We start from the raw sequence: 27,051 nt of genomic DNA, 5'->3' as shown, positions 1-27,051 counted from the left end.
GTGCACTCTGTATATAGGAGTCTATAGGGTGCACTGTCTCGGTGTATGGGAGTCTATAGTGTGCCCTCTCTCGGTGTATGGGAGTCTATAATGTGCACTCTCTCGGCGTTTGGGAATGATTAGGTGCACTGTCCCAGACGTATTGAACCTGTTATGTGTACAGCCCCATGACTGTGTAAGCCGACCAGGCTGTAACTGGATCCCTATCACATGGGTAACTGTAATGGGATGGTGAATAAAGCTGCTATTTACCAGGCCACTTTCACTGCCATTGCTGTCTTGGTCTCCCGGCCGCCCTGGCGACTGATATTTCTGGCAGCCTCCACCACTTCCCGTGCAGTCTTGTGTTCGCCCAGACTGAACTCATGAACCACTGTCTCTGCATACTGTAGCACTCCAATCTAAGGGCAGGAAGCAAAGTCAGAGCAATCAGACTGTGACCAAACATTCCCCTCAGCCTGTGTTAAATCCTACAAAGCTGCTTGTCTGTCCCAACGAGGGAAACAACCTACACATTGGAAATGGGAAAGTAGCAAATCTGAGCCAGTCCTAGACATCCAATGTACACAGCAGCTGCACAACCAGCACATTGGTTTCCAAGTATTCGAGGATTTCCTCTGGTATACCCCGCTGTTTTACCCCACTGGGTGTACACACACCAGCCATCCTCTGCCAGTTCTGAAACCTGAAGGTGCTGGCTGCACATTAACCAAACACTTTAAGGTACCACAACTGCACAGCAGTGAAAATAAAGTCCACTCTAACTTCGATCATATTGGCTGCACCACGACAAACTGAATTAGAAAGTTCAGCACTGACACCCCAGCAACATTCCCATCACTCATCCCTCATCCGGCCCTCCCTCAGTACTGACCCTCCAACAGGACTGACCCTCCGACAGTGCAGCACTCCCTCAGCACTGACCCTCCGACAGTGCAGCACTCCCTCAGCACTGACCCTCCGACAGTGCGGTGCACCCACACAGCTGACCGTCCGACAGTGCCCGCACCCTCAGTCCTGACCCTCCGACAGTGCGGCACTCCCTCAGCACTGACCCTCCGACAGTGCCCGCTCCCTCAGCACTGACCCTGACAGTGCCGCTCCCTCAGCGCTGACCCTCTGACAGTGCCCGCTCCCTCAGCACTGACCCTCCGATTGTGCCCACTCCCTCAGCACTGACCCTCTGACAGTGCCTATTTCCTCAGCGCTGACCCTCTGACAGTACCCATTCCCTCAGCACTGACCCTCCGACAGAGCCCGCTCCCTCAGCACTGACACTCCTACAGTGCCCACTCCCTCTGCGTTGACCCTCTGACAGTGTGACACTGCCTCGGCGCTGACCCTCTGACAGTGCGGCACTCCCTCACCACAGAACCTCTGACAGTACCCACTCCCTCAGCACTGACCCTCCGACAGTGCGGCACTCCCTCAGCACTGACCCTCCGACAGTGCCCACTCCCTCACCACTGACCCTCTGACAGTGCCCGCTCACTCAGCACTGACCTTTCGACAGTGCCCACTCACTCAAGCGCTGACCCTCCGACAGTGCCCACTCCCTCAGCGCTGACCCTCCGACAGTGCCCGCTCCTTCAGCACTGACCCTCCGACAGTGCCCGCTCCCTCAGCACTGACCCTCCAACAGTGCCCGCTCCCTCAGCACTGACCCTCCGACAGAGCCCGCTCCCTCAGTACTGACCCTCCAACAGTGCGGCGCTCCTTCAGCACTGACCCTCCAACAGTGCGTCGCTCCCTCAGTACTGACCCTCCAACAGTGCGGCGCTCCTTCAGCACTGACCCTCTGACAGTGCCCACTCCCTCAGCACTGACCCTCCAACAGTGCCCACTCCCTCAGCGCTGACCCTCTGACTGTGCGGCGCTCCCTCAGCACTGACCCCCCAACAGCGCTGCACTCCATCCACACTGACCCTCCGACAGTGCGGCACTCCCTCAGCACTGACCCTCCGACAGTGCGGCACTCCCTCAGCACTGACCCTCCGACAGTGCCCGCTCCCTCAGAGCTGACCCTCTGACAGTGCACACTCACTCAGCACTGACCCTCTGACGTGTCCGCTCCATCCGCAGTGACCCTCCGACAGTGCGGCACTCCCTCAGCACTGACCCTCCGACAGTGCGGCACTCCCTCAGCACTGACCCTCCAACAGTGCCCACTCCCTCAGCACTGACCCTACGACAGTGCGCCACTCCCTCAGCACTGACCCTCTGACAGTGCGGCACTCCCTCAGCACTGACTCTCCGACAGTGCGGTGCACCCACACAGCTGACCGTCCGACAGTGCCCGCACCCTCAGTCCTGACCCTCCAACAGTGCCCACTCCCTCAGCACTGACCCTCTGACAGTGCGGCACTCCCTCAGCACTGACCCTCTGACATTGCGGCACCCCCTCAGCACTGACCCTCTGACAGTGCCCGCTCCCTCAGCGCTGACCCTGACAGTGCCCGCTCCCTCAGCGCTGACCCTCTGACAGTGCCCGCTCCCTCAGCACTGACCCTCCGATTGTGCCCACTCCCTCAGCACTGACCCTCTGACAGTGCCCGTTTCCTCAGCGCTGACCCTCTGATAGTACCCATTCCCTCAGCACTGACCCTCCGACAGAGCCCGCTCCCTCAGCACTGACACTCCTGCAGTGCCCACTCCCTCTGCGTTGACCCTCTGACAGTCTGACACTGCCTCGGCGCTGACCCTCCGACAGTGCGGCACTCCCTCACCACAGAACCTCTGACAGTACCCACTCCCTCAGCACTGACCCTCCGACAGTGCGGCACTCCCTCAGCACTGACCCTCCGACAGTGCCCACTCCCTCACCACTGACCCTCTGACAGTGCGGCACTCCCTCAGCACTGACTCTCCGACAGTGCCCACTCCCTCAAGCGCTGACCCTCTGACAGTGTCCACTCCCTCAGCGCTGACCCTCCGACAGTGCCCGCTCCCTCAGCACTGACCCTCCGATTGTACCACTCCCTCAGCACTGACCCTCTGACAGTGCCCGTTTCCTCAGCGCTGACCCTCTGATAGTACCCATTCCCTCAGCACTGACCCTCCGACAGAGCCCGCTCCCTCAGCACTGACACTCCTGCAGTGCCCACTCCCTCTGCGTTGACCCTCTGACAGTCTGACACTGCCTCGGCGCTGACCCTCTGACAGTGCGGCACTCCCTCACCACAGAACCTCTGACAGTACCCACTCCCTCAGCACTGACCCTCCGACAGTGCGGCACTCCCTCAGCACTGACCCTCCGACAGTGCCCACTCCCTCACCAATGACCCTCTGACAGTGCCCACTCCCTCAAGCGCTGACCCTCCGACAGTGCCCACTCCCTCAGCGCTGACCCTCCGACAGTGCCCGCTCCCTCAGCGCTGACCCTCTGACAGCGCCCGCTCCCTCAGCACTGACCCTCCGACAGTGCCCGCTCCCTCAGCACTGACCCTCCGACAGTGCCCGCTCCCTCAGTACTGACACTCAAAAACAATGCGGCGCTCCCTCAGCACTGACCCTCTGACAGTGCCCACTCCCTCAGCACTGACCCTCCAACAGTGCCCACTCCCTCAGCGCTGACCCTCTGACTGTGCGGCACTCCCTCAGCACTGACCCTCCGACAGTGCGGCGCTCCCTCAGCACTGACCCTCCGACAGTGCGGCACTCCCTCAGCACTGACCCTCCGACAGTGCGGCACTCCCTCAGCACTGACCCTCCGACAGTGCGGCGCTCCCTCAGCACTGACCCTCCGACAGTGCGGCGCTCCCTCAGCACTGACACTCCGACAGTGCGGCGCTCCCTCAGCACTGACCCTCCAACAGCGCTGCACTCCATCCACACTGACCCTCCGACAGTGCCCGCTCCCTCAGAGCTGACCCTCTGACAGTGCCCACTCCCTCAGCACTGACCCACCAACAGTGCAGCACTCCCTCAGCACTGACCCTCTGACAGTGCGACACTCCCTCAGCACTGACCCTCCGACAGTGCCCGCTCCCTCAGAGCTGACCCTCTGACAGTGCACACTCCCTCAGCACTGACCCTCTGACAATGTCCACTCCCTCAGCACTGACCCTCCGACAACGCTGCACTCCATCCGCACTGACCCTCCGACAGTGCGGCGCTCCCTCATCACTGACCCTCTGACAGTGCAGCACTCCCTCAGCACTGACCCTCCGACAGTGCGGCGCTCCCTCAGCACTGACCCTCCAACAGTGCCCACTCCCAGAGCACTGACACTCCGACAGTGCAGCACTCCCGTAGCACTGACCCTACGACAGTGCCCACTTCCTCAGCACTGACTCTCCGACAGTGCCCGCTCCCTCAGCGCTGACCCTCTGACTGTGCGGCACTCCTTCAGCACTGACACACCGACAGTGCGACTCTCCCTCAGCACTGACCCTCCAACAGTGCCCACTCCCTCAGCACTGACCCTCCGACAGTGCCCACTCCCTCAGCACTGACACTCCGACAGTGCAGCACTCCCGTAGCACTGACCCTACGACAGTGCCCACTCCCTCAGCACTGACCCTCCGACAGTGCGGCACTCCCTCAGCACTGACCCACCGACAGTGCGGCGCTCCCTCAGCACTGACCCTCCGACAGTGCGGCATTCCCTCAGCACTGACCCTCCGACAGCGCTGAACTGTCGGGGGGAGGGGGAGCAGCCCGAAGTCGTGGTCCACATTGGCACCAATGACATAGGTAGGAGGAGCGCTGAGGATGTTAGGCAGGCTTTCAGGGAGCTAGGTTGGAAGCTCAAAGTTAGAACGAACAGAGTTGTTGTCTCTGGTTTGTTACCCGTGCCACGTGATAGAGAGTCGAGGAATAGGGAGAGAGAACACTTAAATGCGTGCAGGATGGTGCAGGAGGGAGGGATTCCGGTATTTGGATAACTGGGGTTCTTTCTGGGGAAGGTGGGACCTCTATAAACAGGATGGTCTACACCTGAACCTGAGGGGCACCAGTATCCTTGGTGGGAGGTTTGCTAGTGCTCTTGGGGGGGGTTTAAACTAACTCTGCAGGGGCATGGGAACCCAGACTGTAGCTTTAGGGTGCAGGACCTGGAGTGTAGGGAGGTTAGGAACATGGCATCAATCTCAAAGGAGGGTGCCTGTAAACAGGAAAGTGGCTTGAAGTGTGTATACTTCAATGCAAGAAGTATACGAAATAAGGTAGGTGAACTTGCAGCGTGGGTTGGTACCTGGGACTTCGATGTTGTGGCCATTACGGAGACATGGGTAGAACAGGGACAGGATTGGCTGTTGCAGGTTCCAGGGTTTAAATGTTTTAGTAGGGTCAGAGGTGGGGGTAAAAGAGGGGGAGGTGTGGCATTGCTTGTCAAAGATAGTATTACAGCTGTGGAAAGGACGATGGATGAAGACTCGCCATCTGAGGTAGTTTGGGCTGAGGTTAGGAATAGGAAAGGTGAGCTCACCCTGTTAGGAGTTTTCTACAGGCCTCCTAATAGTCCTAGAAACGTAGAAGAAAGAATTGCGAGGATGATTCAAGAGAAGAGTGGAAGTAATAGGGTGGTTGTTATGGGGGACTTTAACTTTCCTGATATTGATTGGGAAAGCTATAGCTCAAGTTTGTTAGATGGGTCAGTGTTTGTCCAATGTGTGCAGGAGGGTTTCCTGACACAATATGTAGACAGGCCAACAAGAGGTGAGGCCATACTGGATTTGGTTCTGGGTAACGAACCAGGCCAGGTGTTAGAATTAGAGGTAGGTGAGCACTTTGGGGACAGTGACCACAATTCGGTGACTTTTACTCTAGTGATGGAGAGGGATAAGTGTGCACTACAGGGCAAGAGTTATAGCTGGGGGCAGGGAAATTATGATGCGGTGAGGCATGACTTAGGATGTGTGGCTTGGAAAAGTAGGCTTCAAGACAAGGGTGTAATTGATATGTGGAGCTTGTTCAAGGAGCAACTATTGAGTGTCCTTGATAAGTATGTACCCGTCAGGCAGGGAGGAAAGGGTCGTGTGAGGGAGCCGTGGTTTAATAAGGAATTGGAATCCCTTGTTAAATGGAAGAGGGCGGCCTAAGTAAAGATGAGGCGTGAAGGTTCAATTGGGGCGATTGAGAGTTATAAGGTAGCCAGGAAGGACCTGAAGAGAGAGCTAAGAGCAGCAAGGAGGGGACATGAAAGGTCCTTAGTTGGTAGGATTAGGGAAAACCCTAAGGCTTTCTATAGGTATGTCAGGAATAAAAGAATGACTAGGGTAGGAATAGGTCCAGTCAAGGATAGTAGTGGGAAGTTGCGTGTGGAGGCCGAAGAGATTGGGGAGACATTGAATGAATACTTTTCGTCAGTATTCAATCAGGAACAGGACATTGTTATCAATGTGAGTACTGAGTCACAATTAAGTAGAATGGATGGCTTTGAGGTATGTAGAGAAGAGGTGTTGGAAATTCTGGAAAGGGTGAAAATAGATAAGTCCCCTGGGCCTGATGGCATTTATCCTAGGATTCTCTGGGAAGCAAGGGAGGAGATTGCAGAGCCATTGGCCTTGATTTTTATGTCCTCGTTGTCTACAGGAGTAGTGCCAGAAGATTGGAGGCGAGCAAATGTGGTTCCCTTGTCCAAGGAGGGGAGTAGGGATAACCCTAGTAACTATAGGCTGGTGAGTCTCACTTCTGTTGTGGGCAAAATCTTAGAGAGAATTGTAAGGGATACGATTTATGAACATCTGGATAGGACTAATGTGATCAAGGATAGTCAGCATGGTTTTGTGAAGGGCAGGTCGTGCCTCACAAACCTTATTGAATTCTTTGAGAAGGTGACTAAGGAGGTGGACGAGGGGAAAGTGGTAGATGTGGTGTATATGGATTTTAGTAAGGCATTTGATAATGTTCCCCATGGTAGACTACTGCAAAAAATACGGAGGTATGCCATTGAGGGTTAGTTGGAGGTTTGGATTAGGAATTGGCTGGCTGGAAGAAGACAGAGGGTAGTAGTTGATGGCAAAGGTTCATCTTGGAGTGCCGTCACTAGCGGTGTTCCGCAAGGATCTGTTTTGGGACCATTGCTGTTTGTCATTTTTATAAATGACCTGGAGGAGGGGTTAGAAGGTTGGGTGAGCAAGTTTGCGGATGATACGAAAGTCGGAGGAGTTGTAGACAGTGAGGAAGGATGTGGCAGGTTACAGCGGGATATAGATAAGCTGCAGAACTGGGCAGAAAGGTGGCAAAAGGAGTTCAATGTCGGTAAGTGTGAGATGATTCACTTTGGTAAGAGTAACAAAAAGATGGGGTACTGGGCTAATGGTCGGATACTTGGTAGTGTGGATGAGCAGAGGGATCTTGGTGTCCACGTACACAGATCTTTGAAAGTTGCCACCCAGGTAAATAGTGCGGTGAAGAAGGCATATGGCGTACTGGCTTTTATTGGTAGAGGAATTGAGTTCCAGAGCACTGAGGTCATGTTGCAGTTGTATAAGACTCTGGTGTGGCCGCATCTGGAGTATTGTGTGCAGTTTTGGTCGCCATACTATAGCAAGGATGTGGAGGCACTGGAACGGGTGCAGAGGAGGTTTACCAGGATGTTGCCTGGTATGGTAGGAAGATCGTATGAGGAAAGGCTGAGGCACTTGGGGCTGTTTTCATTGGAGAAAAGAAGGTTTAGGGGTGACTTGATAGAGGTGTACAAGATGATTAGGGGTTTAGATAGGGTTGACCATGAGAACCTTTTTCCAAGTATGGAGTCAGCTATTACGAGGGGGCATAGCTTTAAATTAAGGGGGGGTAGATATAGGACAGATGTTAGGGGTAGATTCTTTACTCAGCGAGTCGTGAGTTCATGGAATGCCCTGCCAGTAGCAGTGGTGGACTCTCCCTCATTATGGGCATTTAAGCGGGCATTGGATAGGCATATGGAGGATAGTGGGCTAGTGTAGGTTAGGTGGGCTTGGATCGGCGCAACATCGAGGGCCGAAGGGCCTGTACTGCGCTGTATTCTTCTATGTTCTATGTTCTATGTTTTATGTTCTAACTCCATCCACACTGACCCTCCGACATTGCGGCGCTACCTCAGCACTGACCCTCCGATAGTGCGGCGCTCCCTCAGCACTGACCCTCCAACAGCGCAGCACTCCCTCAGCACTGACCCTCCGACAGTGCGGCACTCCCTCAGCACTGACCCTCCGACAGTGCGGCGCTCCCTCAGCACTGACCCTCCGACAGTGCGGCACTCCCTCAGCACTGACCCACTGACAGTGCGGCACTCCCTCAGCACTGACCCTCCAGCAGAGCTGCACTCCATCCACACTGACCCTCCGACATTGTGGCACTCCCTCAGCACTGACCCTCTGACCATGCCCACTCCCTCAGCACTGACCCACCAACAGTGCCCACTCCCTCAGCACTGATCCTCCGACAGTGCCCGCTCCCTCAGCACTGACCCTCCGACAGTGTCCGCTCCCTCAGCACTGACCCTCCGACAGTGCGGCGCTCCCTCAGCACTGACCCTACTACAGTGTCCACTCCCTCAGCGCTGACCCTCTGACAGTGTCCGCTCCCTCAGAACTGACCCTCCCACAGTGTCTGCTCCCTCAGCACTGACCCTCAGACAATGCGGCACTCCCTCAGCACTGACCCTTCAACAGTATCTGCTGCCTCAGCACTGTTCCTCCGACAGTGTCCACTCCCTCAGCACTGACCCTCCGACAGTGTCTGCTCCCTCAGCTTGACCCTCTGACAGTGTCTGCTGCCTCAGCACTGAACCTCCGACTGTGCGGCGCTCCCTCAGCACTGTCCCTCTGACAGTGTCCGTTCCCTCAGCACTGACCCTCCGACAGTGTCCGCTCCCTCAGCACTGACCCTCTGACAGTGCGGCGCTCCCTCAGCACTGACCCTCTGAGAGTGCCCACTCGCTCAGCGCTGAACCTCTGACAGTGCCTGCTCCCTCAGCACTGACCCTCCGATAGCGCCGACTCCCTCAGAGCTGACCCTCTGACAGTGCCCGCTCCCTAAACACTGACCATCCGACAGTGTCCGCTCCCTCAGCACTGACCCTCCGACAGTGCGGCACTCCCTCAGCACTGACCCATCGACAGTACGGCGCTCCCTCAGCACTGACCCTCCGACAGTGCCCACTCCCTCAGCACTGACCCACTGACAGTGCAGCACTCCTTCAGCACTGACCCTCCAACAGTGCCCACTCCCTCAGCACTGACCCTCCGACAGTGCGGCACTCCCTCAGCACTGACCCTCCGACAGTGCGGCACTCCCTCAGCACTGACCCACCGACAGTGCAGCACTCCCTCAGCACTGAACCTCCAACAGTGCCCACTCCCTCAGCACTGACCCTCTGACTGTGCCCACTCCCTCAGCACTGACCCTCTGACCGTGCCTGATCCCTCAGCACTCACCCTCGGACAGTGCGGCACTCCCTCAGCACTGACCCTCCGACAGTGCGGCACTCCCTCAGCACTGACCCACCGACAATGCGGCACTCCCTCAGCACTGACCCTCTGACAGTGCGGCGCTCCCTGAGCACTGATCCACCGACAGTGCCCGCTCCCTCAGCACTGACCCTCCGACAGTGTCCGCTCCCTCAGCACTGACCCTCCGACAGTGCAGCGCTCCCTCAGCACTGACCCTACTACAGTGTCCACTCCCTCAGCGCTGACCCTCTGACAGTGTCCGCTCCCTCAGAACTGACCCTCCCACAGTGTCTGCTCCCTCAGCACTGACCCTCCGACAATGCGGCACTCCCTCAGCACTGACCCTCCAACAGTATCTGCTGCCTCAGCACTGTTCCTCCGACAGTGTCCACTCCCTCAGCACTGACCCTCCGACAGTGTCCGTTCCCTCAGCACTGACCCTCCGACAGTGTCCGCTCCCTCAGCTTGACCCTCTGACAGTGTCTGCTCCCTCAGCACTGAACCTCCGACTGTGCGGCGCTCCCTCAGCACTGTCCCTCTGACAGTGTCCGTTCCCTCAGCACTGACCCTCCGACAGTGTCCGCTCCCTCAGCACTGACCCTCTGACAGTGCGGCGCTCCCTCAGCACTGACCCTCTGAGAGTGCCCACTCGCTCAGCGCTGAACCTCTGACAGTGCCTGCTCCCTCAGCACTGACCCTCCGATAGCGCCGACTCCCTCAGAGCTGACCCTCTGACAGTGCCCGCTCCCTAAACACTGACCATCCGACAGTGTCCGCTCCCTCAGCACTGACCCTCCGACAGTGCGGCACTCCCTCAGCACTGACCCACCGACAGTGCAGCACTCCCTCAGCACTGAACCTCCAACAGTGCCCACTCCCTCAGCACTGACCCTCTGACTGTGCCCACTCCCTCAGCACTGTCCCTCTGACAGTGTCCGCTCCCTCAGCACTGACCCTCCGACAGTGCGGCGCTCCCTCAGCACTGACCCTACTACAGCGTCCACTCCCTCAGCGCTGACCCTCTGACAGTGTCCGCTCCCTCAGAACTGACCCTCCCACAGTGTCTGCTCCCGCAGCACTGACCCTCCGACAATGTGGCACTCCCTCAGCACTGACCCTCCAACAGTATCTGCTGCCTCAGCACTGTTCCTCCGACAGTGTCCACTCCCTCAGCACTGACCCTCCGACAGTGTCCGTTCCCTCAGCACTGACCCTCTGACAGTGTCCGCTCCCTCAGCTTGACCCTCTGACAGTGTCCGCTCCCTCAGCACTGAACCTCCGACTGTGCGGCGCTCAGTCAGCATTGTCCCTCTGACAGTGTCCGTTCCCTCAGCACTGACCTCCGACAGTGTCCGCTCCCTCAGCACTGACCCTCTGACAGTGCGGCGCTCCCTCAGCACTGACCCTTTGAGAGTGCCCACTCGCTCAGCACTGACCCTCCGATAGCGCCGACTCCCTCAGAGCTGACCCTCTGACAGTGCCCGCTCCCTAAACACTGACCATCCGACAGTGTCCGCTCCCTCAGCACTGACCCTCCGACAGTGCGGCACTCCCTCAGCACTGAGCCTCCGACAGTACGGCGCTCCCTCAGCACTGACCCTCCGACAGTGCCCACTCCCTCAGCACTGACCCACTGACAGTGCAGCACACCTTCAGCACTGACCCTCCAACAGTGCCCACTCCCTCAGCACTGACCCTCCGACAGTACGGCGCTCCCTCAGCACTGACCCTCCGACAGTGCGGCACTCCCTCAGCACTGACCCTCCGACAGTACGGCGCTCCCTCAGCACTGACCCTCTGACAGTGCCCACTCCCTCAGCACTGACCCACTGACAGTGCAGCACTCCTTCAGCACTGACCCTCCAACAGTGCCCACTCCCTCAGCACTGACCCTCCGACAGTACGGCGCTCCCTCAGCACTGACCCTCTGACAGTGCGGCGCTCCCTCAGCACTGACCCTCCGACAGTGCAGCACTCCCTCAGCACTGACCCTCCGATAGTGCGGCGCTCCCTCAGCACTGACCCTCGAACAGCGCAGCACTCCCTCAGCACTGACCCTCCGACAGTGCGGCACTCCCTCAGCACTGACCCACTGACAGTGCGGCACTCCCTCAGCACTGACCCTCCAGCAGAGCTGCACTCCATCCACACTGACCCTCCGACATTGTGGCACTCCCTCAGCACTGACCCTCTGACCGTGCCCACTCCCTCAGCACTGACCCACCAACAGTGCCCACTCCCTCAGCACTGACCCTCCGACAGTGCGGCACTCCCTCAGCACTGACCCTCCGACAGTGCCCACTCCCTCAGCGCTGACCCTCCGACAGTGCGGCACTCCCTCAGCGCTGACCCTCCGACAGTGCGACACTCCTTCAGCACCTACCCACTGACAGTGCGGCACTCCCTCAGCACTGACCCTCCAGCAGAGCTGCACTCCATTCCACACTGACCCTCCGACATTGTGGCACTCCCTCAGCACTGACCCTCTAACCGTGCCCACTCCCTCAGCACTGACCCACCAACAGTGCAGCACTCTCTCAGCACTGACCCTCCGACAGTGCGGCACTCCATCCACACTGACCCTCCGACATTGTGGCACTCCCTCAGCACTGACCCTCTGACAGTGCGGCGCTCCCTGAGCACTGATCGTCCGACAGTGCCCGCTCCCTCAGCACTGATCCTCCGACAGTGCCCGCTCCCTCAGCACTGATCCTCCGACAGTGTCCGCTCCCTCAGCACTGACCCTCCGACAGTGTCTACTCCCTCAGCACTGACCCTCTGACAGTGCAGCGCTCCCTCAGCGCTGACCCTCCGACAGTGCGGCGCTCCCTCAGCGCTGACCATCTGACAGTGTCCGCTCCCTTGGCACTAACCCTCCGACAGTGCCCACTCCCTCAGCACTGACCCTTGGACAGCGCGGCACTCCCTCAGCACGGACCCTCCAACAATGACCACTCCCTCAGCACTGTCCCTCTGACAGTGTCCGCTCCATCAGCACTGACCCTCCGACAGTGCGGCGCTCCCTCAGCACTGACCCTCCGACAATGCGGCGCTCCCTCAGCACTGACCTTACGACAGTGTCCACTCCCTCAGCGCTGACCCTATGACAGTGTCCACTCCCTCAGCGCTGACCCTCTGACCGTGCCCACTCCCTCAGCACTGACCCACCAACAGTGCCCACTCCCTCAGCACTGACCCTCCGACAGTGTCCGCTCCCTCAGCACTGACCCTCTGACAGTGCCCACTCCCTCAGCACTGAACCTTTGACAGTGCGACACTCCCTCAGCACGAACCCTCCAACAGTGCCCACTCCCTCAGCACTGACCCTCCAACAGTGCCCACTCCCACAGCACTGACCCACTGACAGTGCGGCGCTCCCTCAGCACTGACCCTCCGACAGTGTGGCACTCCCTCAGCACTGACACACCGACAGTGCTGCACTCCCTCAGCATTGACCCTCCGGCGGTACAGCACTCCCTCAGCACTGTCCCTCTGACAGTGCCCACTCCCTCAGCACTGACCCTCCAACAGTGACCACTCCCTCAGCACTGTCCCTCTGACAGTGTACACTCCCTCAGCACTGACCCTCTGACAGTGCGGCACTCCCTCAGCACTGACCCTCTGACAGTGCGGCGCTCCCTCAGCACTGACCCTCTGACAATGCGGCGCTCCCTCAGCACTGACCCTCCGACAGTGTCCGCTCCATCAGCACTGTCCCTCTGAAAGTGTCCGCTCCCTCAGCACTGACCCTCCGACAGTGCGGCACTCCCTCAGCACTGACCCTCCGACAGTGTCCGCTCCCGCAGCACTGAAACTCCGACAGTGTCCACTCCCTCAGCACTGACCCTCCGACAGTGTTCGGTCCCTCAGCACTGACCCTCTGACAGTGCGACACTCCCTCAGCACTGACCCTCTGACAGTGCCCGCTCCCTCAGCACTGACCCTCCGACAGTGCCCGCTCCCTCAGCACTGACCCTCCGAAAGTGCCCGCTCCCTCAGCACTGACCCTCCGACAGTGCCCGCTCCCTCAGCACTGACCCTCCGAAAGTGCCCGCTCCCTCAGCACTGACCCTCCGACAGTGCCCACTCCCTCAGCACTGACCCACCGACAGTGCGGCGCTCCCTCAGCACTGACCCTCCGACAGTGCAGCACTGACCCTCCGACAGTGCAGCACTGACCCTCCGACAGTGCGGCGCTCCCTCAGCACTGACCCTCCGACAGTGCGGCATTCCCTCAGCACTGACCCTCCGACAGCGCTGAACTGTCGGGGGGAGGGGGAGCAGCCCGAAGTCGTGGTCCACATTGGCACCAATGACATAGGTAGGAGGAGCGCTGAGGATGTTAGGCAGGCTTTCAGGGAGCTAGGTTGGAAGCTCAAAGTTAGAACGAACAGAGTTGTTGTCTCTGGTTTGTTACCCGTGCCACGTGATAGAGAGTCGAGGAATAGGGAGAGAGAACACTTAAATGCGTGCAGGATGGTGCAGGAGGGAGGGATTCCGGTATTTGGATAACTGGGGTTCTTTCTGGGGAAGGTGGGACCTCTATAAACAGGATGGTCTACACCTGAACCTGAGGGGCACCAGTATCCTTGGGGGGAGGTTTGCTAGTGCTCTTGGGGGGGGGGTTTAAACTAACTCTCTAGGGGCATGGGAACCCAGATTGTAGCTTCAGGGTGCAGGACCTGGAGTGTAGGGAGGTTAGGAACATGGCATCAATCTCAAAGGAGGGTGCCTGTAAACAGGAAAGTGGCTTGAAGTGTGTATACTTCAATGCAAGAAGTATACGAAATAAGGTAGGTGAACTTGCAGCGTGGGTTGGTACCTGGGACTTCGATGTTGTGGCCATTACGGAGACATGGCTAGAACAGGGACAGGATTGGCTGTTGCAGGTTCCAGGGTTTAAATGTTTTAGTAGGGTCAGAGGTGGGGGTAAAAGAGGGGGAGGTGTGGCATTGCTTGTCAAAGATAGTATTACAGCGGTGGAAAGGACGATGGATGAGGACTTGCCATCTGAGGTAGTTTGGGCTGAGGTTAGGAATAGGAAAGGTGAGCTCACCCTGTTAGGAGTTTTCTACAGGCCTCCTAATAGTCCTAGAAACGTAGAAGAAAGAATTGCGAGGATGATTCAAGAGAAGAGTGGAAGTAATAGGGTGGTTGTTATGGGGGACTTTAACTTTCCTGATATTGATTGGGAAAGCTATAGCTCAAGTTCGTTAGATGTTGGTGTTTGTCCAATGTGTGCAGGAGGGTTTCCTGACACAATATGTAGACAGGCCAACAAGAGGTGAGGCCATACTGGATTTGGTTCTGGGTAACGAACCAGGCCAGGTGTTAAAATTAGAGGTAGGTGAGCACTTTGGGGATAGTGACCACAATTCGGTGACTTTTACTCTAGTGATGGAGAGGGATAAGTGTGCACTACAGGGCAAGAGTTATAGCTGGGGGCAGGGAAATTATGATGCGGTGAGGCATGACTTAGGATGTGTGGCTTGGAAAAGTAAGCTTCAAGGCAAGGGTGTAATTGATATGTGGAGCTTGTTCAAGGAGCAACTATTGAGTGTCCTTGATAAGTATGTACCCGTCAGGCAGGGAGGAAAGGGTCGTGTGAGGGAGCTGTGGTTTAATAAGGAATTGGAATCCCTTGTTAAATGGAAGAGGGCGGCCTAAGTAAAGATGAGGCGTGAAGGTTCAATTGGGGCGATTGAGAGTTATAAGGTAGCCAGGAAGGATCTGAAGAGAGAGCTAAGAGCAGCAAGGAGGGGACATGAAAGGTCCTTAGTTGGTAGGATTAGGGAAAACCCTAAGGCTTTCTATAGGTATGTCAGGAATAAAAGAATGACTAGGGTAGGAATAGGTCCAGTCAAGGATAGTAGTGGGAAGTTGCGTGTGGAGGCCGAAGAGATTGGGGAGACATTGAATGAATACTTTTCGTCAGTATTCACTCAGGAACAGGACACTGTTGTCGATGTGAATACTGAGTCACAATTAAGTAGAATGGATGGCTTTGAGGTATGTAGAGAAGAGGTGTTGGAAATTCTGGAAAGGGTGAAAATAGATAAGTCCCCTGGGCCTGATGGCATTTATCCTGGGATTCTCTGGGAAGCAAGGGAGGAGATTGCAGAGCCATTGGCCTTGATTTTTATGTCCTCGTTGTCTACAGGAGTAGTGCCAGAAGATTGGAGGCTAGCAAATGTGGTTCCCTTGTTCAAGAAGGGGAGTAGGGATAACCCTAGTAACTATAGGCTGGTGAGTCTCACTTCTGTTGTGGGCAAAATCTTAGAGAGAATTGTAAGGGATACGATTTATGAACATCTGGATAGGACTAATGTGATCAAGGATAGTCAGCATGGTTTTGTGAAGGGCAGGTCGTGCCTCACAAACCTTATTGAATTCTTTGAGAAGGTGACTAAGGAGGTGGACGAGGGGAAAGCAGATGTGGTGTATATGGATTTTAGTAAGGCGTTTGATAATGTTCCCCATGGTAGACTACTGCAAAAAATACGGAGGTATGGCATTGAGGGTTAGTTGGAGGTTTGGATTAGGAATTGGCTGGCTGGAAGAAGACAGAGGGTAGTAGTTGATGGCAAAGGTTCATCTTGGAGTGCAGTTACTAGCGGTGTTCCGCAAGGATCTGTTTTGGGACCATTGCTGTTTGTCATTTTTATAAATGACCTGGAGGAGGGGTTAGAAGGTTGGGTGAGCAAGTTTGCGGATGATACGAAAGTCGGAGGAGTTGTAGACAGTGAGGAAGGATGTGGCAGGTTACAGCGGGATATAGATAAGCTGCAGAACTGGGCAGAAAGGTGGCAAAAGGAGTTCAATGTCGGTAAGTGTGAGATGATTCACTTTGGTAAGAGTAACAAAAAGATGGGGTACTGGGCTAATGGTCGGATACTTGGTAGTGTGGATGAGCAGAGGGATCTTGGTGTCCACGTACACAGATCTTTGAAAGTTGCCACCCAGGTAAATAGTGCGGTGAAGAAGGCATATGGCGTACTGGCTTTTATTGGTAGAGGAATTGAGTTCCAGAGCACTGAGGTCATGTTGCAGTTGTATAAGACTCTGGTGTGGCCGCATCTGGAGTATTGTGTGCAGTTTTGGTCGCCATACTATAGCAAGGGTGTGGAGGCACTGGAACGGGTGCAGAGGAGGTTTACCAGGATGTTGCCTGGTATGGTAGGAAGATCGTATGAGGAAAGGCTGAGGCACTTGGGGCTGTTTTCATTGGAGAAAAGAAGGTTTAGGGGTGACTTGATAGAGGTGTACAAGATGATTAGGGGTTTAGATAGGGTTGACCATGAGAACCTTTTTCCACGTATGGAGTCAGCTATTACGAGGGGGCATAGCTTTAAATTAAGGGGGGGTAGGTATAGGACAGATGTTAGGGGTAGATTCTTTACTCAGCGAGTCGTGAGTTCATGGAATGCCCTGCCAGTAGCAGTGGTGGACTCTCCCTCATTATGGGCATTTAAGCGGGCATTGGATAGGCATATGGAGGATAGTGGGCTAGTGTAGGTTAGGTGGGCTTGGATCGGCACAACATCGAGGGCCGAAGGGCCTGTACTGCGCTGTATTCTTCTATGTTCTATGTTCTATGTTTTATGTTCTAACTCCATCCACACTGACCCTCCGACATTGCGGCGCTACCTCAGCACTGACCCTCCGATAGTGCGGCGCTCCCTCAGCACTGACCCTCCAACAGCGCAGCACTCCCTCAGCACTGACCCTCCGACAGTGCGGCACTCCCTCAGCACTGACCCTCCGACAGTGCGGCGCTCCCTCAGCACTGACCCTCCGACAGTGCGGCACTCCCTCAGCACTGACCCTCCGACAGTGCGGCGCTCCCTCAGCACTGACCCTCCAACAGCGCAGCACTCCCTCAGCACTGACCCTCGGACAGTGCGGCACTCCCTCAGCACTGACCCACTGACAGTGCGGCACTCCCTCAGCACTGACCCTCCAGCAGAGCTGCACTCCATCCACACTGACCCTCCGACATTGTGGCACTCCCTCAGCACTGACCCTCTGACCGTGCCCACTCCCTCAGCACTGACCCACCAACAGTGCCCACTCCCTCAGCACTGATCCTCCGACAGTGCCCGCTCCCTCAGCACTGACCCTCCGACAGTGTCCGCTCCCTCAGCACTGACCCTCCGACAGTGCGGCGCTCCCTCAGCACTGACCCTACTACAGTGTCCACTCCCTCAGCGCTGACCCTCTAACAGTGTCCGCTCCCTCAGAACTGACCCTCCCACAGTGTCTGCTCCCTCAGCACTGACCCTCCGACAATGCGGCACTCCCTCAGCACTGACCCTCCAACAGTATCTGCTGCCTCAGCACTGTTCCTCCGACAGTGTCCACTCCCTCAGCACTGACCCTCCGACAGTGTCCGCTCCCTCAGCTTGACCCTCTGACAGTGTCTGCTGCCTCAGCACTGAACCTCCGACTGTGCGGCGCTCCCTCAGCACTGTCCCTCTGACAGTGTCCGTTCCCTCAGCACTGACCCTCCGACAGTGTCCGCTCCCTCAGCACTGACCCTCTGACAGTGCGGCGCTCCCTCAGCACTGACCCTCTGAGAGTGCCCACTCGCTCAGCGCTGAACCTCTGACAGTGCCTGCTCCCTCAGCACTGACCCTCCGATAGCGCCGACTCCCTCAGCACTGACCCTCCGACAGTGCGGCACTCCCTCAGCACTGACCCATCGACAGTACGGCGCTCCCTCAGCACTGACCCTCCGACAGTGCCCACTCCCTCAGCACTGACCCACTGACAGTGCAGCACTCCTTCAGCACTGACCCTCCAACAGTGCCCACTCCCTCAGCACTGACCCTCCGACAGTGCGGCACTCCCTCAGCACTGACCCTCCGACAGTGCGGCACTCCCTCAGCACTGACCCACCGACAGTGCAGCACTCCCTCAGCACTGAACCTCCAACAGTGCCCACTCCCTCAGCACTGACCCTCTGACTGTGCCCACTCCCTCAGCACTGACCCTCTGACCGTGCCTGATCCCTCAGCACTCACCCTCGGACAGTGCGGCACCCCCTCAGCACTGACCCTCCGACAGTGCGGCACTCCCTCAGCACTGACCCACCGACAATGCGGCACTCCCTCAGCACTGACCCTCCGACAGTGCGGCGCTCCCTGAGCACTGATCCTCCGACAGTGCCCGCTCCCTCAGCACTGACCCTCCGACAGTGTCCGCTCCCTCAGCACTGACCCTCCGACAGTCCAGCGCTCCCTCAGCACTGACCCTACTACAGTGTCCACTCCCTCAGCGCTGACCCTCTGACAGTGTCCGCTCCCTCAGAACTGACCCTCCCACAGTGCCCGCTCCCTCAGCACTGACCCTCCGACAGTGCCCACTCCCTCAGCACTGACCCACCGACAGTGCGGCGCTCCCTCAGCACTGACCCTCCGACAGTGCAGCACTGACCCTCCGACAGTGCGGCGCTCCCTCAGCACTGACCCTCCGACAGTGCGGCATTCCCTCAGCACTGACCCTCCGACAGCGCTGAACTGTCGGGGGGAGGGGGAGCAGCCCGAAGTCGTGGTCCACATTGGCACCAATGACATAGGTAGGAGGAGCGCTGAGGATGTTAGGCAGGCTTTCAGGGAGCTAGGTTGGAAGCTCAAAGTTAGAACGAACAGAGTTGTTGTCTCTGGTTTGTTACCCGTGCCACGTGATAGAGAGTCGAGGAATAGGGAGAGAGAACACTTAAATGCGTGCAGGATGGTGCAGGAGGGAGGGATTCCGGTATTTGGATAACTGGGGTTCTTTCTGGGGAAGGTGGGACCTCTATAAACAGGATGGTCTACACCTGAACCTGAGGGGCACCAGTATCCTTGGGGGGAGGTTTGCTAGTGCTCTTGGGGGGGGGGTTTAAACTAACTCTCTAGGGGCATGGGAACCCAGATTGTAGCTTCAGGGTGCAGGACCTGGAGTGTAGGGAGGTTAGGAACATGGCATCAATCTCAAAGGAGGGTGCCTGTAAACAGGAAAGTGGCTTGAAGTGTGTATACTTCAATGCAAGAAGTATACGAAATAAGGTAGGTGAACTTGCAGCGTGGGTTGGTACCTGGGACTTCGATGTTGTGGCCATTACGGAGACATGGCTAGAACAGGGACAGGATTGGCTGTTGCAGGTTCCAGGGTTTAAATGTTTTAGTAGGGTCAGAGGTGGGGGTAAAAGAGGGGGAGGTGTGGCATTGCTTGTCAAAGATAGTATTACAGTGGTGGAAAGGACGATGGATGAGGACTTGCCATCTGAGGTAGTTTGGGCTGAGGTTAGGAATAGGAAAGGTGAGCTCACCCTGTTAGGAGTTTTCTACAGGCCTCCTAATAGTCCTAGAAACGTAGAAGAAAGAATTGCGAGGATGATTCAAGAGAAGAGTGGAAGTAATAGGGTGGTTGTTATGGGGGACTTTAACTTTCCTGATATTGATTGGGAAAGCTATAGCTCAAGTTCGTTAGATGTTGGTGTTTGTCCAATGTGTGCAGGAGGGTTTCCTGACACAATATGTAGACAGGCCAACAAGAGGTGAGGCCATACTGGATTTGGTTCTGGGTAACGAACCAGGCCAGGTGTTAAAATTAGAGGTAGGTGAGCACTTTGGGGATAGTGACCACAATTCGGTGACTTTTACTCTAGTGATGGAGAGGGATAAGTGTGCACTACAGGGCAAGAGTTATAGCTGGGGGCAGGGAAATTATGATGCGGTGAGGCATGACTTAGGATGTGTGGCTTGGAAAAGTAAGCTTCAAGGCAAGGGTGTAATTGATATGTGGAGCTTGTTCAAGGAGCAACTATTGAGTGTCCTTGATAAGTATGTACCCGTCAGGCAGGGAGGAAAGGGTCGTGTGAGGGAGCTGTGGTTTAATAAGGAATTGGAATCCCTTGTTAAATGGAAGAGGGCGGCCTAAGTAAAGATGAGGCGTGAAGGTTCAATTGGGGCGATTGAGAGTTATAAGGTAGCCAGGAAGGATCTGAAGAGAGAGCTAAGAGCAGCAAGGAGGGGACATGAAAGGTCCTTAGTTGGTAGGATTAGGGAAAACCCTAAGGCTTTCTATAGGTATGTCAGGAATAAAAGAATGACTAGGGTAGGAATAGGTCCAGTCAAGGATAGTAGTGGGAAGTTGCGTGTGGAGGCCGAAGAGATTGGGGAGACATTGAATGAATACTTTTCGTCAGTATTCACTCAGGAACAGGACACTGTTGTCGATGTGAATATTGAGTCACAATTAAGTAGAATGGATGGCTTTGAGGTATGTAGAGAAGAGGTGTTGGAAATTCTGGAAAGGGTGAAAATAGATAAGTCCCCTGGGCCTGATGGCATTTATCCTAGGATTCTCTGGGAAGCAAGGGAGGAGATTGCAGAGCCATTGGCCTTGATTTTTATGTCCTCGTTGTCTACAGGAGTAGTCCCAGAAGATTGGAGGATAGCAAATGTGGTTCCCTTGTTCAAGAAGGGGAGTAGGGATAACCCTAGTAACTATAGGCTGGTGAGTCTCACTTCTGTTGTGGGCAAAATCTTAGAGAGAATTGTAAGGGATACGATTTATGAACATCTGGATAGGACTAATGTGATCAAGGATAGTCAGCATGGTTTTGTGAAGGGCAGGTCGTGCCTCACAAACCTTATTGAATTCTTTGAGAAGGTGACTAAGGAGGTGGACGAGGGGAAAGCAGATGTGGTGTATATGGATTTTAGTAAGGCGTTTGATAATGTTCCCCATGGTAGACTACTGCAAAAAATACGGAGGTATGCCATTGAGGGTTAGTTGGAGGTTTGGATTAGGAATTGGCTGGCTGGAAGAAGACAGAGGGTAGTAGTTGATGGCAAAGGTTCATCTTGGAGTGCCGTCACTAGCGGTGTTCCGCAAGGATCTGTTTTGGGACCATTGCTGTTTGTCATTTTTATAAATGACCTGGAGGAGGGGTTAGAAGGTTGGCTGAGCAAGTTTGCGGATGATACGAAAGTCGGAGGAGTTGTAGACAGTGAGGAAGGATGTGGCAGGTTACAGCGGGATATAGATAAGCTGCAGAACTGGGCAGAAAGGTGGCAAAAGGAGTTCAATGTCGGTAAGTGTGAGATGATTCACTTTGGTAAGAGTAACAAAAAGATGGGGTACTGGGCTAATGGTCGGATACTTGGTAGTGTGGATGAGCAGAGGGATCTTGGTGTCCACGTACACAGATCTTTGAAAGTTGCCACCCAGGTAAATAGTGCGGTGAAGAAGGCATATGGCGTACTGGCTTTTATTGGTAGAGGAATTGAGTTCTGGAGCCCTGAGGTCATGTTGCAGTTGTATAAGACTCTGGTGTGGCCGCATCTGGAGTATTGTGTGCAGTTTTGGTCGCCATACTATAGCAAGGGTGTGGAGGCACTGGAACGGGTGCAGAGGAGGTTTACCAGGATGTTGCCTGGTATGGAAGGAAGATCGTATGAGGAAAGGCTGAGGCACTTGGGGCTGTTTTCATTGGAGAAAAGAAGGTTTAGGGGTGACTTGATAGAGGTGTACAAGATGATTAGGGGGTTAGATAGGGTTGACCATGAGAACCTTTTTCCACGTATGGAGTCAGCTATTACGAGGGGGCATAGCTTTAAATTAAGGGGGGGTAGGTATAGGACAGATGTTAGGGGTAGATTCTTTACTCAGCGAGTCGTGAGTTCATGGAATGCCCTGCCAGTAGCAGTGGTGGACTCTCCCTCATTATGGGCATTTAAGCGGGCATTGGATAGGCATATGGAGGATAGTGGGCTAGTGTAGGTTAGGTGGGCTTGGATCGGCGCAACATCGAGGGCCAAAGGGCCTGTACTGCGCTGTATTCTTCTATGTTCTATGTTCTATGTTTTATGTTCTAACTCCATCCACACTGACCCTCCGACATTGCGGCGCTACCTCAGCACTGACCCTCCGATAGTGCGGCGCTCCCTCAGCACTGACCCTCCAACAGCGCAGCACTCCCTCAGCACTGACCCTCCGACAGTGCGGCACTCCCTCAGCACTGACCCTCCGACAGTGCGGCGCTCCCTCAGCACTGACCCTCCGACAGTGCGGCACTCCCTCAGCACTGACCCTCCGACAGTGCGGCGCTCCCTCAGCACTGACCCTCCAACAGCGCAGCACTCCCTCAGCACTGACCCTCGGACAGTGCGGCACTCCCTCAGCACTGACCCACTGACAGTGCGGCACTCCCTCAGCACTGACCCTCCAGCAGAGCTGCACTCCATCCACACTGACCCTCCGACATTGTGGCACTCCCTCAGCACTGACCCTCTGACCGTGCCCACTCCCTCAGCACTGACCCACCAACAGTGCCCACTCCCTCAGCACTGATCCTCCGACAGTGCCCGCTCCCTCAGCACTGACCCTCCGACAGTGTCCGCTCCCTCAGCACTGACCCTCCGACAGTGCGGCGCTCCCTCAGCACTGACCCTACTACAGTGTCCACTCCCTCAGCGCTGACCCTCTAACAGTGTCCGCTCCCTCAGAACTGACCCTCCCACAGTGTCTGCTCCCTCAGCACTGACCCTCCGACAATGCGGCACTCCCTCAGCACTGACCCTCCAACAGTATCTGCTGCCTCAGCACTGTTCCTCCGACAGTGTCCACTCCCTCAGCACTGACCCTCCGACAGTGTCCGCTCCCTCAGCTTGACCCTCTGACAGTGTCTGCTGCCTCAGCACTGAACCTCCGACTGTGCGGCGCTCCCTCAGCACTGTCCCTCTGACAGTGTCCGTTCCCTCAGCACTGACCCTCCGACAGTGTCCGCTCCCTCAGCACTGACCCTCTGACAGTGCGGCGCTCCCTCAGCACTGACCCTCTGAGAGTGCCCACTCGCTCAGCGCTGAACCTCTGACAGTGCCTGCTCCCTCAGCACTGACCCTCCGATAGCGCCGACTCCCTCAGCACTGACCCTCCGACAGTGCAGCACTCCCTCAGCACTGACCCATCGACAGTACGGCGCTCCCTCAGCACTGACCCTCCGACAGTGCCCACTCCCTCAGCACTGACCCACTGACAGTGCAGCACTCCTTCAGCACTGACCCTCCAACAGTGCCCACTCCCTCAGCACTGACCCTCCGACAGTGCGGCACTCCCTCAGCACTGACCCTCCGACAGTGCGGCACTCCCTCAGCACTGACCCACCGACAGTGCAGCACTCCCTCAGCACTGAACCTCCAACAGTGCCCACTCCCTCAGCACTGACCCTCTGACTGTGCCCACTCCCTCAGCACTGACCCTCTGACCGTGCCTGATCCCTCAGCACTCACCCTCGGACAGTGCGGCACCCCCTCAGCACTGACCCTCCGACAGTGCGGCACTCCCTCAGCACTGACCCACCGACAATGCGGCACTCCCTCAGCACTGACCCTCCGACAGTGCGGCGCTCCCTGAGCACTGATCCTCCGACAGTGCCCGCTCCCTCAGCACTGACCCTCCGACAGTGTCCGCTCCCTCAGCACTGACCCTCCGACAGTCCAGCGCTCCCTCAGCACTGACCCTACTACAGTGTCCACTCCCTCAGCGCTGACCCTCTGACAGTGTCCGCTCCCTCAGAACTGACCCTCCCACAGTGTCTGCTCCCTCAGCACTGACCCTCCGACAATGCGGCACTCCCTCAGCACTGACCCTCCAACAGTATCTGCTGCCTCAGCACTGTTCCTCCGACAGTGTCCACTCCCTCAGCACTGACCCTCCGACAGTGTCCGTTCCCTCAGCACTGACCCTCCGACAGTGTCCGCTCCCTCAGCTTGACCCTCTGACAGTGTCTGCTCCCTCAGCACTGAACCTCCGACTGTGCGGCGCTCCCTCAGCACTGTCCCTCTGACAGTGTCCGTTCCCTCAGCACTGACCCTCCGACAGTGTCCGCTCCCTCAGCACTGACCCTCTGACAGTGCGGCGCTCCCTCAGCACTGACCCTCTGAGAGTGCCCACTCGCTCAGCGCTGAACCTCTGACAGTGCCTGCTCCCTCAGCACTGACCCTCCGATAGCGCCGACTCCCTCAGAGCTGACCCTCTGACAGTGCCCGCTCCCTAAACACTGACCATCCGACAGTGTCCGCTCCCTCAGCACTGACCCTCCGACAGTGCGGCACTCCCTCAGCACTGACCCTCCGACAGTACGGCACTCCCTCAGCACTGACCCTCCGACAGTGCGGCACTCCCTCAGCACTGACCCACCGACAGTGCAGCACTCCCTCAGCACTGAACCTCCAACAGCACTGACCCTCTGACTGTGCCCACTCCCTCAGCACTGTCCCTCTGACAGTGTCCGCTCCCTCAGCACTGACCCTCCGACAGTGCGGCGCTCCCTCAGCACTGACCCTACTACAGTGTCCACTCCCTCAGCGCTGACCCTCTGACAGTGTCCGCTCCCTCAGAACTGACCCTCCCACAGTGTCTGCTCCCTCAGCACTGACCCTCCGACAATGCGGCACTCCCTCAGCACTGACCCTCCAACAGTATCTGCTGCCTCAGCACTGTTCCTCCGACAGTGTCCACTCCCTCAGCACTGACCCTCCGACAGTGTCCACTCCCTCAGCACTGACCCTCTGACAGTGTCCGCTCCCTCAGCTTGACCCTCTGACAGTGTCCGCTCCCTCAGCACTGAACCTCCGACTGTGCGGCGCTCAGTCAGCATTGTCCCTCTGACAGTGTCCGTTCCCTCAGCACTGACCTCCGACAGTGTCCGCTCCCTCAGCACTGACCCTCTGACAGTGCGGCGCTCCCTCAGCACTGACCCTTTGAGAGTGCCCACTCGCTCAGCACTGACCCTCCGATAGCGCCGACTCCCTCAGAGCTGACCCTCTGACAGTGCCCGCTCCCTAAACACTGACCATCCGACAGTGTCCGCTCCCTCAGCACTGACCCTCCGACAGTGCGGCACTCCCTCAGCACTGAGCCTCCGACAGTACGGCGCTCCCTCAGCACTGACCCTCTGACAGTGCCCACTCCCTCAGCACTGACCCACTGACAGTGCAGCACACCTTCAGCACTGACCCTCCAACAGTGCCCAATCCCTCAGCACTGACCCTCCGACAGTACGGCGCTCCCTCAGCACTGACCCTCCGACAGTGCGGCACTCCCTCAGCACTGACCCTCCGACAGTACGGCGCTCCCTCAGCACTGACCCTCCGACAGTGCCCACTCCCTCAGCACTGACCCACTGACAGTGCAGCACTCCTTCAGCACTGACCCTCCAACAGTGCCCACTCCCTCAGCACTGACCCTCCGACAGTACGGCGCTCCCTCAGCACTGACCCTCCGACAGTGCGGCGCTCCCTCAGCACTGACCCTCCGACAGTGAAGCACTCCCTCAGCACTGACCCTCCGATAGTGCGGCGCTCCCTCAGCACTGACCCTCCAACAGCGCAGCACTCCCTCAGCACTGACCCTCCGACAGTGCGGCACTCCCTCAGCACTGACCCACTGACAGTGCGGCACTCCCTCAGCACTGACCCTCCAGCAGAGCTGCACTCCATCCACACTGACCCTCCGACATTGTGGCACTCCCTCAGCACTGACCCTCCGATAGTGCGGCGCTCCCTCAGCACTGACCCTCGAACAGCGCAGCACTCCCTCAGCACTGACCCTCCGACAGTGCGGCACTCCCTCAGCACTGACCCACTGACAGTGCGGCACTCCCTCAGCACTGACCCTCCAGCAGAGCTGCACTCCATCCACACTGACCCTCCGACATTGTGGCACTCCCTCAGCACTGACCCTCTGACCGTGCCCACTCCCTCAGCACTGACCCACCAACAGTGCCCACTCCCTCAGCACTGACCCTCCGACAGTGCGGCACTCCCTCAGCACTGACCCTCCGACAGTGCCCACTCCCTCAGCGCTGACCCTCCGACAGTGCGGCACTCCCTCAGCGCTGACCCTCCGACAGTGCGACACTCCTTCAGCACCTACCCACTGACAGTGCGGCACTCCCTCAGCACTGACCCTCCAGCAGAGCTGCACTCCATCCACACTGACCCTCCGACATTGTGGCACTCCCTCAGCACTGACCCTCTGACCGTGCCCACTCCCTCAGCACTGACCCTCCGACAGTGCGGCACTCCCTCAGCACTGACCCACCGACAGTGCGGCACTCCATCCACACTGACCCTCCGACATTGTGGCACTCCCTCAGCACTGACCCTCTGACAGTGCGGCACTCCCTCAGCACTGACCCACCGACAGTGCAGCACTCCCTCAGCACTGAACCTCCAACAGTGCCCACTCCCTCAGCACTGACCCTCTGACTGTGCCCACTCCCTCAGCACTGACCCTCTGACCGTGCCTGATCCCTCAGCACTCACCCTCGGACAGTGCGGCACCCCCTCAGCACTGACCCTCCGACAGTGCGGCACTCCCTCAGCACTGACCCACCGACAATGCGGCACTCCCTCAGCACTGACCCTCCGACAGTGCGGCGCTCCCTGAGCACTGATCCTCCGACAGTGCCCGCTCCCTCAGCACTGACCCTCCGACAGTGTCCGCTCCCTCAGCACTGACCCTCCGACAGTCCAGCGCTCCCTCAGCACTGACCCTACTACAGTGTCCACTCCCTCAGCGCTGACCCTCTGACAGTGTCCGCTCCCTCAGAACTGACCCTCCCACAGTGTCTGCTCCCTCAGCACTGACCCTCCGACAATGCGGCACTCCCTCAGCA

The 27,051-nt window shown here is 57.1% G+C and overlaps 1 protein-coding gene across 1 annotated transcript in view; it reads right to left on the bottom strand.

Moving 5' to 3' along the window:
* Positions 1-248: 248 nt before the first annotated feature.
* Positions 249-27,051, bottom strand: part of LOC148135288 (integrin alpha-10-like) — a 94,954-nt gene continuing 68,151 nt past the window's right edge. Inside the window, exon 7 of the mRNA XM_087985098.1 lies at positions 249-401. Coding sequence (XP_087841224.1) covers positions 249-401 — 153 coding nt within the window. The remainder of the gene's footprint in view (positions 402-27,051) is intronic.

The sequence above is a fragment of the Chiloscyllium plagiosum genome, unplaced genomic scaffold, assembly GCF_037043375.1.
Source record: "Chiloscyllium plagiosum isolate Xiang-an unplaced genomic scaffold, Cpla_swu_hap1 HiC_scaffold_50, whole genome shotgun sequence".
Classification (NCBI taxonomy): domain Eukaryota; kingdom Metazoa; phylum Chordata; class Chondrichthyes; order Orectolobiformes; family Hemiscylliidae; genus Chiloscyllium; species Chiloscyllium plagiosum.
The sequence above is the reverse complement of the archived record's forward strand: the minus strand, read 5'-3'. Positions and strand labels throughout refer to the sequence as shown.